The following is a 15,276-nucleotide window of genomic DNA, read 5'->3' on the forward strand; positions in this document are numbered from 1 at the left end:
CTCATGCCCGATTCTGCCTTACTTCTGATGATGTGAAGACAAAACCATCCATATATCTGATACTGCCAGGCCAGGAAAAAATAGCAACGTAAGATTTCTTTAAATACCTTTGATATATTGAAACTCCAGCAAATCAGAGAAATTGGAATAAAGGATCAAAGTGCAGTTACTTAGAAGAGTCTTTGTCTGGAGCTGTTTGCTCCTTTCTCATCCTCAGGGAAGAAAAGTCCAGACATGCACTATGATACAGGGAACATGTTCTACATTTGCAGTAACTTTGCATACTACTGGCTTAAAAAATGGATTTATTTCAGTCTGTTTCATATACTTAAATTCCAGTTTTCTTATCTCTTTACCATCTCAAAAACCCACAAACTTTTCTCCTTAAGTTCCCCCTGACAAGTTATTTAAAATTTTTTAATTGCAGTTTATGCATTTTTATGATGACGCAGCCTATATATTAATTCACACTCATAATATTTACTCCTCTACTAAAGAGTAATATGCCTTGGCAGTTCTAATCATACCAGTTAAAGATAATTTAATGATGACTGAAGATGATCTATTTCTAGAGGATAAATCTTAAATGTGAAGACCCTCTTAACAAAACCACACTGTTAGTATCAGTTTTTCAACACATGAAAAGCTGCCCCATGCAGTGACCCAAAGCAAGGAGCCTGCCTGCAGGAGGGCGGGGAAAGTACTTAAGAGTTACATCCATTGCTGACTGCCATTGCTCACGTTTCCACATGAACCAGATTCTGCTGGAGATGCCAAGCTTGAACTTTGGAAATTCAGATTAACTCCTGTGCTAATCAGAGAGAGGTGACAGGGCTAAAAGGACCATCAGTCCAGCCCGAGTGTTTATGCTTTTACGTTCTTGGCTCTTCTGTGGGGTATAGTGATGGTCCACAGCAGCCAGGGGAAGAATCACAGCAGGTACCCAGCCAGGATTTGAAATTCTAAAGGATTCGGTTTCACTGTGACTTTTTGAGGGAGATGCCACTGAACCTCTTTGTGCTCCAGTTTCACTGTCTGTAAAATGGATATAAGAGTTTCTTACCAGGCGTTTTAGGGACTCTTGCTTCCCTGTTAATTGTGTAGTACTTTGAATTCCTCAGAAGAACCATTGCAGTCAGCTGTGATATAAATGGACTGACATGTGCTCAGGAGTTGAAAGCACTAGGACCGTTCTGCTGAGCTCCTACTCTGTATCCTGCAATCGTGATGCCTACACGCAGGCCAGACTCCTTCCCAGCAACAGCCGGAATAACTCCACTGAAGTTGGTGCATCTGTGCCTGCTTATGCCAGCACTAAATTTAGCCTGTGCATTCATCATCAAGTTGTTCCAATGAGTTAGTTAGAAAAAATCTCCAAGCAGAGTCATACCTGTTAGGAATAATCACTTAAAGAAGCTGTTCCTGCGGACAGGAACAGCACAGGTTATCCAGCTGTTACCACGTACCGGGGTGGCTCCGGGGGAGCCGCCCCGCGGGCGTGCAGCCAGCTCGGCCACAGAAACTCACCCTCGGCAGGAATTACCAGAATTCCCCCATCAAAGCCAACGACGGTAGAGAGCAAAACAACGAGCCAGAGCACACGCCGGGCACTAAGTGTGCCTTGAGCCGGCCCCATTCCCTGGCAAACGCATGGCCATAACCAACTAGAGCTTCCCTCACAAGGCGGCTCAGTCTCCTCTCTCCCAGGCGCTCCGCTTTGTCGCCCCCTCCCCGCCGCCATCTTGACTCCTGGCAGCCCCGCGCCCTTCCCCTGCGCTGCCACTTGTGTCCCCGGCGGTGCGGCGAGACCAGCCAGGCCCCAGCGCAGCTGCGGCGGGAACGACCGAAGGGAAAGAAGCAGCCTCTGCCGGGCCCACGGCTCTAACGAAGGTGCCGGGATAGGACGCACCCCTCTCCCGCACGGAGCCACCGCCCCCGCAGCACCGCCGCTCCGCGCCCTTCCCCAACATGGCCCCGCCCGCCTCACTTTACCGCTCGCAGCCGGCGGGCTCGTCGCTCTGGTGACGTCACAGCGCGCCCGTTTCCATGGGAACCGGAGGCGCGGGCGGTAGGAGCGCCACGGGCCACGACCGCCGGGAGCGACCCCCGACCCCCGGGACCGCCGGGCTCTCTCCGGTCCCGGCATGTTCGCGGACAGGACGGCACCTGGTGCCGACGTGCAGTCGCTGTGGAGGAGCGCCCGGAGCGCGCGCTGCGAGGCGGTGAGAGACCCCCGGGGCGGCCCCATTCCGCGTTCTTGCACCACCGGGCCGGGCACGGGCCGGCTGTCAGGGCTGCGCCCTCCCCGGACCTCCTGGGATCGTGTCCCGACTTTTCCCCTCGCCGTTGGTCCGTGAACCCCCGCAGGTCCCGCGGCTCCAGCGCGGCCCGGGACCGAGACGTCCCGCTCAGGTTGTTGGCACCGTGCGGGGCCGGGACTGCCGGGGCTCTGTGTGCCCGCCCGCTCTGTCCCGTTTTGCTGATTTAGCCTCTGCGTACGAATTGGCAAACAATCACCCGAGCGGTGCCGCCCCGCAGTTTGAGAACTGATAATGCGGCGCTGTCACCGTGTGCGCTGCTCGCTCCTTACTCTGGAGCTCGCTGCCTTCTTGCCTTCTCCCGTCCTTCCCATTCCATGCTTTAGAGCACTGCCTGAATCTGACTGGCATTCGAGCATCTCTGCCTCCAGTCAGAAAGGTCACAGACGCATCACCAACACCTGGGCAGGTACGGAGGTACCCTGTGTTTAACCATGAACCAGAGCTGTGCAGAGGGGCTGGAATGTCTCCGTGAAACGGCAGGAAGGGGAAGGTGCTTTGAATGCGTTGTGCAACACTTGTTTTTCTGCTTGGATTATAGACTGCCTGTCTTCTTTTACTAGAAAACTTGCCAGACTGGGAAAATTTCAACAGCAGAAGCTGCAGCACAGTCTCATACAGCCCGGGATGCTGCAGTGCAGACAGAACAGAGCAAAGATGCTGTTCAAGACTTCCAGCAAGAAGTCCAAGTAGATTACACTGGGCTACTGTCATTCCTTCAGAGAGTGGAGGATGCTGTTATCAAAGAGCTAAATAAAAACTGGAAAAGTCATGCCTTTGATGGCTTTGAAGTGAACTGGACAGATCAGGATGAAACAGTAAGTGACAGAATTCAGGTCATTGTCCAAGCAGGGTTGGCTGCAGTTGCTCTGTTAGTTCTAATCCTTATTCCTGTGATTGTTCTTGCCAGGTTCTAATAATTAAACATTACCAGTTGGGTTGCCTTGGGGGTTTTTTTCAGCTTTCCCCTTGCTTGGTAAAACTGCTGCTGGTGACTGAGCTGTAGCAGCAGTGAGAGGAGGAAGCCTGCAGTTGGTGTAGGCTTTTCTTCAGCCCCTTCAGAGCACTCCAGCCTAGCAGGGAACAGTTGCAGTCAGTGAGTTGGCAGCTCTGCCTGCTTATATTATGTTTGTTTAGTGCATGGTGCTCAGGAATGGAAGCAATTTGTATCAGACAGTCATGTTGGGACTGGCATTTTCAAATTGTTACTTGTGGAGCTCAGCAAGTGCCAAACTCACACCTGGCAGCTGCTGTAAATTCTTAGGCACAGCCTTCCAGAGCTGTGCACTCTCTGAGAGGTGGTGTTTTGAGTGACAGTTGTGTTGTGGGTTTGTTTCCCAACAGGAATTCAACAACTTTTTCACATAAATTCTTGGACTGAGGAAAACCCACACTGTAACCACACTGTAATCACATCAGGGGTGAGCACTGATCTCATTCCTCTCTGTTCAGAGATTGTTGCCTCAGTGCTTGGATTTGATCTTTTCCAGGTGTTGTGTTTGCATACATTGTCATACCCAGAGGCTCAGGATCAAAATCTGCAGGTCACCAGTGTTTCATGGAATGCCACGGGATCTGTCATTGCATGTTCCTATGGCCGGTGAGTATCCAGATGGATTTGGGAGTGCAGCTGAGGCTGATGTGATGTCTCAGACTGACCCGAGGTCTAGATATGTTTGCTTTCTCTGCAGTAATAAACTGACACATATATAGCTATAGCTACATGCACTCTTTATACAAGTTAAATAATTAATCTTCAAAGTAACAAAATCTCAGGCAAGTCCTGAATGATTATTCTACTTTCCCCCTGCCTTAAAAATGGATATGTGATCTTACTGATTTGTTTCTAGGTAGATTCTGTTTGAAAAATGTAAAGAGCAGATGCACTTGCAAATATCTGTAGGTGAGGTTTGGGAGAATGCACTTTATCTTCACTGAGATCGTGATGTTTAATGTGGTCTCTGAGCACCCTGGATGAACCTGGCACCTGTTCACACATGTGCCTGGTGCCACGGACACGTAACAACATGTTTAAGGATTTCTGAAATAAGGGTTTCACAAATCATTTATGTAATCCATTAATGTCTGTAGCAGCCCCCTCTTTCTTGGCCCTACTGCTGCCCTTATTTTTTTTCTAATATTCCCTTTTTCTTTAGATTAAAAGCCCTGGCAAAAAGGGTATTTGTGAGAGAATGTGTAGGGAAGAGTAAGTGTAAAACAGGGCAAACCTGTATGTTAGTGGCTCCTTCTGCTCTCCCAGTCTACAACTGTTTGTAGATGAGGATGTGGTTTCCGTGTCTGTGGGTACCCTCAGCAAAATTCCTTCTATGAACTTTCCATATGCACCCTTTTGATTGTTCCCATTACTTGAATGGCGAGTAGGTCTTGGAATAGGGAAATTGTACCCAAAATTTAAGCACAGACATGTGCCCTTTCACATCCTGTATAAACCAGCCCACAGAGAAGTTCCATCCCCTCATGATTGCTTCATGACAGGACACAAAGCAGCGCATTGAGGTGACCAATAGGGAATCTCAGACCTCTGCTGGACTGGAATCCTCTGGAACACACAAAGCAAGATGTAGCATTTTGTTTTTCAGGTTGGATGATGGGGACTGGAGCACAGAAAAATCCTATGTTTGTACCTGGAATCTGGACAGAAGAGGGTTGAATCCACAGCACCCTGACCTGGTGGTGGATGTTCCCAGTTCTGTCATGTGCCTGGCTTTCCATCCCTCCCAGCCATCACTGATAGCTGGTGGGTTGTTCTTACCCCAGACTATGCTTGAAACATACCCCTTTTTTCCTGCAACCTGGATCCTTTGGTTTCTCTCTCTGAGTTCAGCCTCAGATTTCCTGTAAAAGGTACAGAGCTGCAGCTCCTCAAACTGAGGGACTAATGTCCACCAACACAGATAAGTGCACTATTCTTCTGAAATGGGATTTGCTGCCTTTTCAGTGACACCTGCTTTTATATCCCCTTCTCAGAGAAAGGTGACAGAAGGAAATCCAGCCCTGGCTGTAAGGGAATAAAGTTATTTCAGCAGAGTAATATTCTCTTGCACCAGAACTGGCTGTGCCTTGCACAGAACTGCCCAACCTTTGAATCTGGTGGGTCTGTTTCCACCATTGCTCCATTTGTGCATTTGTTCTGAGCTGTCAGACCTTTGGTATTTGTCCTTTCAGGTGGCCTGTTCAGTGGGGAGTTGGTGGTGTGGGACACCAGCAGGACAGAAGACCCTGTGATCTGGAGGACAGGGATGACAGATGACACCCACACTGACCCAGTCTATCAGGTAACAGAAAACATTGACAGCACACGGGGCTGGGGCAGGTAAGAGCTGCCACTGCTCTGTGTCATCCCTTTGGTTCCCATCCACAGCCAGACAGTTCACAGACATTTCAGTAGTTATATTCTTTTTTGGTTGGCTATTTTGCCCCAAATCTAGCTCCTGAACAGACACTTAACTTGTAAAAAATAACTTCTCACTCTCCAGGATAAGTGAAGAGCAGACCCATTCCCAAACTGTAATTGTTTTTTAAGGGAGATGCAGCCAATGATACTTGGAGTGGTTTAAAAACAAATGGGAAAGTGTCACTGATCCTTGGAAGCCTAAACAACATGCTTTAAGTGGATTTACAAGCAGTCTGGCTTCCTAAGGATTTGGCCCTTCTGGGGCCTTGTGACTTTGGACATTCTGTGTATTTTTCTCATCTGCTACTAAGGAAAATGCTGTTGTTTGGAGCTGGGTGAAAGTGCCATAAACGCCCTTCCCAAAACTGAGGGCAGGTAAAGCACAGAAACTGCAATGGAGATTCAGCCCTAAATGCGTTTCTCTCCTTGCATCTGTGTCTGTTCCAGCTCCCAGCAGAGCTCGTTTGGTACCAGGCTGGTGCCCGGCTCTGCTCCTGTGTCGGGTAGATGCAGTCACCGCAGGCTGCAGGGGCAGGGCACTTGTGACAATCCCCGTGTCCTGAGCTCATGGCATTTGGAACAGGTTAACTGGTTACCTGACACCAAGCACAGAAACCACGCCCGGCTCTTGAGTGTGGCAACAGATGGGAAGATCCTCGTGTGGAGGGAGGAGCGGGACGGGCGGCTGGCCTTGGCTGAAGGATTTGCCATCGTGGCTCAGCAGGTCCCTCGCAGCACTCGGCTGAAGAAGGTGAGTTCAGCAGCTCAGAGTGCTCTGAGCCCTGGAGCCTAAGTGTCAGAGCTCACCCTGCCCCAAAAAGGGCCAGGAAAAGCCCCTTCTGAACATACACACCCTCAATCCACAGCTCCTTTACCATATGGAAATCATTCTTGGAAGACTGACAACAGCTGAGGTTTTGCCATGCTCTAAAGAGAAGTTGCTGGGATGGAGAACTTGTAATGTTAATTCATGTGAACCCCTTTGTAGGAAGGGTTCAGTGCTGCAAGCACAGAGCTGTCACAAGCTGTGCTGCTGGGTCCCCAGCAGGCTCTCTGCCTGCGTGTGCCTCTCTCTGGAGCCCCAGCTCACACCGGCTGTGTCTCTCTTTCCCCAGGTGGCCTGGGGAGAGGCAGCCGTGGGGGTGACATCGCTGTCCTTCTCTCACTTCGATGCCGATGTGTTCGTTGTGGGTGTGGAAGGCGGGTATTCCCTGAGGTGCTCTGCCGTGGCGCAGACCGCGGCTCTCCCGCGGCCCGGCGGCTCCGTTCCCCTCAGGGCCCCGGCAGAATTCGCCTTCTCCCCTCACGCTGGGCCCGTGTACTCCGTGAGCTGCTCGCCCTTCCACAGGCAAGTGCTGCATGTGGGACACTCTCGCTGCCTGGCTCTAAGCACAGATTTTTCAAATTGCCTTTGGGAGTGTGTACAGGTTCCAAAAAAGGGTCACCGGGCATTAGGAACTTCCCGTCGTAGGAGAAACATCCAGTGGCCCCGGTGAAGCTGGACTAGGCTGCATGTGGGCACATAAGCAACATCAGCACCTTCCTTAGCTCATCCTGTTAGTTACAATTAAAGCTCAGTTTAAAGCCACGGAGATGAAAAAGTCCTTCACTTGGGCAGATCACTAAGTATCTTAATGTATATTTTTTTGACATCAGTAGCTGCCAGAATTTAAATGAGAAGCTCCCATCTCTGCCAGCAATTCTCCCACCATCCGTGGAGGCCCCAAGCCCCATTTCTGTGAAACATGCTGACAGCCCAGGTTTGCATTAATTTGCATGAGACAAGCCCAGCTCGAACAATACCCAGCTCTAGATCAGCAGTTCTCAGGCAGCCCTGGGCCATAACCCATCAGTGGTCAATACAAGCCCTCATTAAGCTTAATTGAGGACAGTAACAAAGCTGCATCTCTACAGCCCACAGCAGAGTCTGGCAACTGCTGCTCTAGGAAACACAGACCTTTACAAAGTAGGAATATTGTCCGAGGTCATGCTCCTTGACTCATTTTTGTTCTTTATCGTTAGCAATGAAACAAAAAGAGCTGTTTCTTGCTTCCTCCCTCCCCCAGGAACCTCTTTCTGAGCTGCGGGACCGACGGACAAGTTCACTTGCACTCCATGTTGCAGACGCAGCCCCTCTTTGCTCTACAGTTATCAAAGAAATACCTGTTCTGTGTATGCTGGTCTCCAGTTCGACCACTGGTTTTTGCAGCTGCGTCTGGGGAAGGTAAGTAACTGCAGGTGCTTCCTCCTGAGCATAACATTAAGAGTTCTGGGTATTAATTAGGTCGATTGTACTGATTAGCAGATCCCACAAGCACAGAACAGTGGCCATTGTTTGCACTGTGTAATTAGTACAAAAGAGTCACTTCGAACTTTAGCAAGGTGAACCAGCAGAGTTATTTTTCCCTTCTGATGGTACTTTAAAATCTGTTGCCACAATCATTCACGGGAATACAGCACAGCAAGATCACTGTGGCTAAATCTATTTCCAGCCTGTTTTTAACATCTACTTCCAGAACTAATGGTTTAAAATGAAAACTTTTTCCTTAGAAAATTGCCCAAACATTTTTGAGTTAAAGAATGGAGTTTTCATAGAATTTGGCAAGCTGGTGTCAGGTTTCTGACAGGAGAACAAATCTGTGCTGCCTGCAGTAATGTCAGCTGTCTGTCACAGCCTAGACACCCATCAGTGGGGAAACAGGTTAAAAATAACTCTCAGTGCCAGACTAAGCAGATACTCACCTGCTGTTAGATACGATGTCTGTTGCCATGAAGCTGCAATGAATGTCTGTGTCTGCAGGAGAGGTGCACCTGTTTGACCTAGCAAGGAGCAAGCAGAAGCCCACAGTGTCCCTGAAGCAGTCCATGAGCGACTGCCCCGTGTATTGTTTGGAATTCAACACCAAGCACACGCGGCTCCTGGCAGCAGGGGATGCTGCTGGGACAGTCAAAATCTGGCAGCTGAGCTCCGACTTCACGGAGCAGGGACCAAGGGAAATGAGTCACCTGGAGCAGCTGGCAAGTGAGACCATGGACTGAGGGAGCAGCACAACAGCTCTGTGAAGCTTGTAGCTGCCCTGACTCCAGGAACAGTTCCCCACTCACCTGTTCCAGCGTTGGCCTGGAAAACACAGGTAACCAACAGCTGGAGTTGTTGAACCAACAGCTTCCACATAACAGTTAAATTTGGATTTAACCATTAAACACAAGATGATGTGGTTTGACCAGTAACTTTTATTGAAGCACACTGCAACATGTTTCTTTTCCCTAAGACTTTTAAGCTAAGCACTTTAAGGTTACATCATAAAGTAACATTGATTATTGTAGAGCACAAAGAGAGAGAGACACATGCAGAGCTACAGTCAGCAAACGTGAGCATGTCCATTGCATCTTTTGGTACTAGTGTTTCAGATCAATTCACAAAGAGTGAACGTGTAAATTCTATGTAGTCGTAGGCAGAAGGCAGTTCCCTGCCCTTGCCATCCATGTAAGGTTTCATGTGAGAGATGCAATAATCGGCCTGTTCCCGGGTCAGGTTCTGAAAGAGAGACAGCGTGGGGGTGAGAGGGCTCTGGGGCCGCCACGGGGCATTGACAGGCAGACCTCCCATTCCCCGGGGCACAAACCAGAGCAGCACAACTACGCCCAGCATGGAAATGCTCTGGCTGTTGGCACTATTTGGTTAAGGGTTGGAAGGCCTGACCAGAGTCTTCCCACTGAACAGAAGACAGAACAGGTAACTGGGACAAGGAAGCACTGCAAACTCTTTATTTCCCTGCCAGCTGGTGGTATTCAGACAGGAAAAACTTGCTGTCTTGGCAGGGCAGTGAGAGGGAGGAGATGTTCATACTGTCTAAACTTAGGCTCAAGCATTTCATTTGAATTGCTGTCTGGAGAAACATCTCCCATCTAGTTTCTCAAATGATGGAAGGGAAGTTCTGAGGACAGTGTACTCCCTTCCAGGCCTTTGAGTAGCTCTTGTTTTATTCAACTTGAGCAGCTTCTTGGTAACTAAAGCTTTTCCTCTTCCTCTACAGAGCCAAAAAAAGTAACTGAGTAGGACTTCCATAGCAATTTCTGTGTTTGCTGCAGGGGATCTCCTGGCAGGGTCAGATCTGACTCAGTCCCAGTGACATGAGCCTCCAAGGCATTAGTGCTGGGCTTTATCTATGAACAAAAGTCTTGTATGCTACTCCCTGGGGGTCAACAAGCAGCACTTACCTGGTAGAGCTCCTCCTTGGTCACGTAGGGCTTTCCCTCGGAGCTGAGGGCACGGAAAGCACTCTCGATCTCCTCGCTGGATTTCACATTCTCTGTTTCCCGGCTGATCATGAAGGCCATGTACTCCTGCAGCGAGACATGTCCATCCCTGCCAACAAAACACAGAGTGAGCACCCAGAGCACAGCACTGCCAGGCCCTTCAGAGAGGGGCTGGAACTGTTCTGGAAGGAGTGAAAGACAACGCAGGAGACTCAACACCAGATCACTCTCTGAAAGTGAATTTCTTCTTTGCATACATCAGTCTTGCCTTTCTAAAAGCATTCACATGAGTCACTGTAAAAACAACCACAGCTCTCGGCCTGTGAAAGACCTTCCAGCCAACTCCTCAGCCAATACCTCCACGTATTTTGCAGTAGAGAAAGGTCTAACTCACGTACCTGTTGGGATCTACAGTGTCAAGAATAGACTCGAACTCAGGGTCTGGCTCTCCTTCCTCAACCATGGGCAGATCGTAGCCGAGAGAGCGCAAGCAAGACTTAAACTCCTGGTGATTAAGTCGTCCAGATTTGTCCTTGTCAAAGTGCCTAAAAACATAAAACCAGAACCCACGTGTGTCAGTCACTGAGTCCTGAGAGCTCTAAAGTGGGCTGAAAACTAGATCAAGGTTATAACCAGCCTCTATTCTGTACAAATGAGTTTGTATCAGTAAGTAGTTCTATCTAGAATACATGAAAAATATGGACAAATTCTTAACTTCGCTTAAAAATCACCCCTTCCCCACCAAAAAAAACCCAGCTGTATTCCCAGCAGCAGGGGCTGGAGGCTGTTGCCCTCTGGCAGAGAATGGAGCAGTTCAGCGCTCCACTGAGTGGGGCAAACAACAAAAGAGCCACAAATGGATCCTGTAAACAGGAGACATCCATGTGCCAGAAATATCTCCCAAACCTTCCTCTGGCATGTGTTCTTGCAACTCACTTGAACATCATGCTGAACTCCTTCAGGGCCTCCTCGGTGACTCCAGTGGTGTTCCTGAAAAGGAAGCAGCCAAGCTGATTAGCAGTTCCTGAGCTGTGGCACTCCAAGTCCAGTGGCTGCACCACGGTGAGGACAAAGGAGCAAACAACTATTCCATGCACAGAATAAAGCCGTTCCACTAAGATCCCACCACTGCTCATGGCCAATGGGAACTATTCCAAAACTGCTCCATCCTCCTGAAGGGAACTGGGAGGTGGTGGGGATGTACAAGCTCACTACATCCACTGGTCTGAGCACCAACCATGCAAGGCTGGCTACAGGCATGGGCAGCTGTGGCTCCTGTCTTTCTCCCCAACCCCAGTCAGACACTTCAAACCACACGTGGGCCAGGCAGTACCGGGCTTGGATCTGCTGTTCCAGGTTGTGTTGCATCCTCATGCCCAGCTGGTCCAGCTGGTCCCACTGCTGTGCCAGCCCCACAGTGCTGTGTTCTGTGTATTTGTTGTCCAAGATAAGTGCTTCTTCCATAGCTGCTCCAAGGTCCTCAATCTTTTTCAGCTGGCTCCTCATAGCCCGGATCTCTTGGTGCTTGCGCTGTGAGAAGGGAGCAAAGAGGAGTGAAATCATGGAGCATTAAAAAAACCCACAAACTTAAAAAAGAGGCTGGCAGGGGAAGAAGGGTTATACTCTTCTTTTTCTCCTAGGACTTTATGTCCATATACTGGGATTTGTGAAATTAGATTCAGAGCAATGTTCATCTTAATGCTCACTATCAACCAGGGCTTGCAAACCAGTCCTGGAGACTAAAAAACCTCTTACTAGGAAATGTGCTGAAAACATTGTATCCTCTCTGCCCTACCCCACCTCCGTTAGGAAAAAAAAATGGAAAACAACATCAGTGTTGTTTCATGGCCTGTGATGTAAGAAGACATCAGATATGTAAATAAATAATCTCAGAGGTCTTTTCAGTATTCCAAATGTCTAAAATCAGTTAAGATTTTCCCACACAATTACATGCATTTCCCTTCCCGCCCTGTGTTCCCAAGCCAGCTGGAAATGCTGTTTTAGCCATAGGGGCACATCACTTACTTTAGTAGCTTCCAGCTGTGACTCCAGCGTTCCCGATTCCTCCACCATACATGACCTAAACAGAGAACAACAGTGAGAGAAAGCACTTATCTCATAAAAAAATGGCATGTGGGGCTTGAAATTAACAGTCCTTCCTTGAAATGAAACATCCTTTCAGATATTTAAACACTGGTTTTGTGTTGTTTATTCTGACTCATCCTATTTCAGACTGACACTGTACATTTTGTCTGATTCTTATTTCTGTATATAGTTAATTTCTAGCCCCATTTGAAAGGCAACGTGATCAGCAGCCACACTTCATGCCAGACTCAAAGCACCCGCTTTACTGTATCTCATGGAATTAGAATTTAGTGCAGTCCCGCCCCCCTGCCCCGTGCCCAGCACACACCACACACACCAACTGCAGGTGAGTCACTGGGGATGGGCTGTATTTGCAGTCAGATACAGGAGCTCTACAAAGGTGTGTTACAAAGGGGAAAATGAGGGTAAAAAAAAGATGGTGAGAACTACTGGTTTGGTTGAAAAGTAATCTTAATGTGGCATAATCCTTGCAGAGAGCTACAGACCTCTGCTGCTCAGCAGTGCCTGGTGGAAAGGTGCCTTTCCCACCCCACCTCTCCATGCTGCACCCAGAGCAGCTGAGGTTCAGCCACTCTGCCCAGTGATTTCCACCCTGAGCTTTACATGCAGGTCCCCACAATGGCCAGGGGCTCCAAGATCTCCTTCATACAGACTAGCTATGGACAGTCTCTGGATGCTGCTTTTCCCCCACACCCCAATATCCCAAGCAATCTCTAAGCAGCCGTGTTTGGGAATCTCTGTCCTTCCAACACGTACGGTGAGAGCTCGCTCTGGATGACCCACACATGGACACTGAGCCTGGGTGCTGTGCAGGTGGGGTGTCCTCTGACTCTGGGGTAATAAAGTTCCTAAAACCTGAATCTCTGGAATTTCAGTCACTAAAACCAGGTTTTCATCCCCACTGGACTCTGTCTTCCCATGTGCTTTTGAGCTTCTTGAGAATGGGGATTTCAAGTGCTGAATCACTCTGTAGCAATAAAAATGCACCAAACATCTGGATGTTTCTCACCACAGGGTTAAGGCTCAGACTCAACGCCCGCCTAGAGATGAAGCGCACGCCCAGAGCCTTGAGCAGGAAGCTGGGAACCAACCGTGGAAAGAACCAACAGGGAAACAAACCTCCAAGCATCTCTAAGCCGTGAAAGTTAGTTGGAAGGAAAGCGAGCCTTGGAATTAACAAGTGCGTTTGAAAACCAAAGTGAGGTAAGAAAATAAGAGGAAAAAAACCTTCCAGATAGATCATCCCCAACTTCATACTGATAGACACGAATGACACGACGATATGCTATGCTAGTCAAAGGAAAGAAACCAAGTAAATTCCAAAAAGGAAGAAAGAAAGAACAGAGGAAAGAACACACCAAAACACGGCCACTGCAGTGGAGCCACACTCCAAGCCAGCACTGCCTTGCAGCAAACACAAGCAAGTACTTAATGAGAGAAAATTATTTAAATGCTGGTTGCACATACACAAAAATAAACCGTTATTATTTTCAGTTAAGTCACAAAAAAGTGAGTCTCGCTAAGAGACAAACTGAAGTTTTGCAGTTAGCTCATCTACAGATTGTGTAAAAGCATTTTCCTTCCTAAACTCCAAATTGTTCTTACTCTTCCCCAAAGAACACCCCTTCCAGGCAGTGCTGGGCACGCACAAGCTGCAAAGCAAGGAGTGTGCACGGCAGCTCTTCTGACACTCTGCCTTCCCTCTCGCCAAGCCAGGCTAAGCACAGCCAGTGCCTCTTGGAGCTAAGTCCACGTTTTTAATCTATTCACAGAGAATTAGGGACAAATTCTGCCTGGCATATCAGCAGCCCTCTGGTAATTTGTTCAACAAAAGAGCCTGGCATGAGGATCTCTAATTCTGACCCTGCGTCTTTCAGTGAATGGCTCCTTTCTGTTCACTCATTCTTGGATACCAGGACTAATCTACAACACTACTTGACAAAGGAGCAGGGAATTCAGCATCCATTCGTGGAAAATCTGCTTGGTTCCATTACTCTGTACAACAAAACCAGGGCAAACGATCTATTTTTATCTGGCAGAACACAAGAGACTGTGATCATTACAAAGCAAATAAGCAGCAGAATTATCTGTGAAGATTCCACTCTTTAGCAGCAAGGCCCTGGCCTTCTCCAGCCTTGTGCACAGGCTCACACACAGCCCCTGCCCTGGCTCAGAGACTGCTGGCATTTGACATCACATCTTATCACAAAGCTTCCACTGTGCTGAGACTCATCCTGCTGAAGGAATTTAACTGCCAGACAGACACATTTGCAGAGGCCCTCGTAGTCTGAAAACATTTAAAGATCTTATTATTTTCTTTTCAGTTCCAGACAAATGGCCAGCACACATCCTCATCAGGAATCATTGCTGTGGACACAGAGTAGCTTAAAACTGCTGGCAAACTCCAACAGCTTCTTGGATTCATGCTGGAAGATTGGTTTTCTCCTGTCAAGGCTAAAATCTGTGTAGGCCATGGTTCTGCAGCAGATGAAACATGGGCAATTCATATTTGCAAACTAAAGGGTTTTACGAGATGTAATTTCAGCAAAATGTTGTAAGAATCTTCCTTTCTTATCAAAACCAGTCAATACTTTGGAGATTTCATTGTTCTCAGAACAGTTATGGTCAAATGTTTTATTTCACTAAGCAAGTCTCTTAAGCTGAAAAACTAGAAATGTCAGAATATCCTGCCTTTGGAAAGCAGCTACACTCTCACACATCTTCTCAAATTAAGGGCATTTTCCTGTGCAAGCCCTCAGAGAAAGCAAGAGTAAAAGTCAGGAATTCCATCGCGTGCCAGTGGCTGCCTGTTGTAATTCTACTTTTGACTAGGAAATTGTCATACTTCCACTGGTTTATAGTGAACTACTCCAAAATCTTGTTTCCTGTGTCTGTGCACCTCAGCAAAAGGTTGCTCTTTTCAAATAAGAGGGGTTTGAGCACAGCTTTCACAAGCAATGTAACGACAGGAGAAAACACACAGAGCAGAACACATCACCAAAATTTGAACGATATAAAAATCAATACTAACCCATCTAGCAGGTAAGTCCTGTAGAATGTGAAGATCCAAACATCAGGCAGCAGGACAGAGACAAGACAGTAAGAGAGGGATAGAGATTCGGGTGGGAAGCAAACATCAAAAAGTTAAAAATCATATTTATATTTCATTATTTAATG

General features: G+C 48.0%; 2 protein-coding genes across 6 annotated transcripts in view; one reads left to right on the top strand and one right to left on the bottom strand.

Moving 5' to 3' along the window:
• Positions 1-2,028: 2,028 nt before the first annotated feature.
• On the top strand, positions 2,029-8,957 carry DYNC2I2 (dynein 2 intermediate chain 2). 2 transcript variants are annotated; one of them, XM_088177724.1, is made up of 10 exons: positions 2,030-2,222; positions 2,882-3,136; positions 3,809-3,918; positions 4,919-5,076; positions 5,505-5,614; positions 6,317-6,484; positions 6,600-6,690; positions 6,849-7,081; positions 7,800-7,957; positions 8,534-8,957. In XM_088177724.1, the coding sequence occupies exons 1-10, from the start codon at positions 2,145-2,147 to the stop codon at positions 8,550-8,552; spliced, it is 1,380 nt and encodes a 459-aa protein (XP_088033850.1). In that variant the 5' UTR covers positions 2,030-2,144; the 3' UTR covers positions 8,553-8,957. The 2 variants fall into 2 exon arrangements, with proteins under 2 accessions (XP_014728661.1, XP_088033850.1); XM_014873175.2 differs by lacking the exon at positions 6,600-6,690 and having other exon boundaries at positions 2,029-2,222.
• SPTAN1 (spectrin alpha, non-erythrocytic 1) overlaps positions 8,948-15,276 on the bottom strand; it is a 45,896-nt gene continuing 39,567 nt past the window's right edge. For all 4 annotated transcript variants that reach the window (XM_014873174.2, XM_014873173.2, XM_088177723.1 and 1 more), the window contains 7 exons: positions 15,131-15,148; positions 12,019-12,073; positions 11,327-11,523; positions 10,930-10,983; positions 10,392-10,538; positions 9,955-10,102; positions 8,948-9,271 (listed from right to left, as the gene is read on the bottom strand). In XM_014873174.2, the coding sequence (XP_014728660.1) occupies positions 9,146-9,271; positions 9,955-10,102; positions 10,392-10,538; positions 10,930-10,983; positions 11,327-11,523; positions 12,019-12,073; positions 15,131-15,148 (745 nt within the window). In that variant the 3' untranslated portion in view covers positions 8,948-9,145. The remainder of the gene's footprint in view (positions 9,272-9,954; positions 10,103-10,391; positions 10,539-10,929; positions 10,984-11,326; positions 11,524-12,018; positions 12,074-15,130; positions 15,149-15,276) is intronic.

This window comes from Sturnus vulgaris, chromosome 22 (assembly GCF_052056855.1).
Source record: "Sturnus vulgaris isolate bStuVul1 chromosome 22, bStuVul1.hap1, whole genome shotgun sequence".
NCBI lineage: Eukaryota > Metazoa > Chordata > Aves > Passeriformes > Sturnidae > Sturnus > Sturnus vulgaris.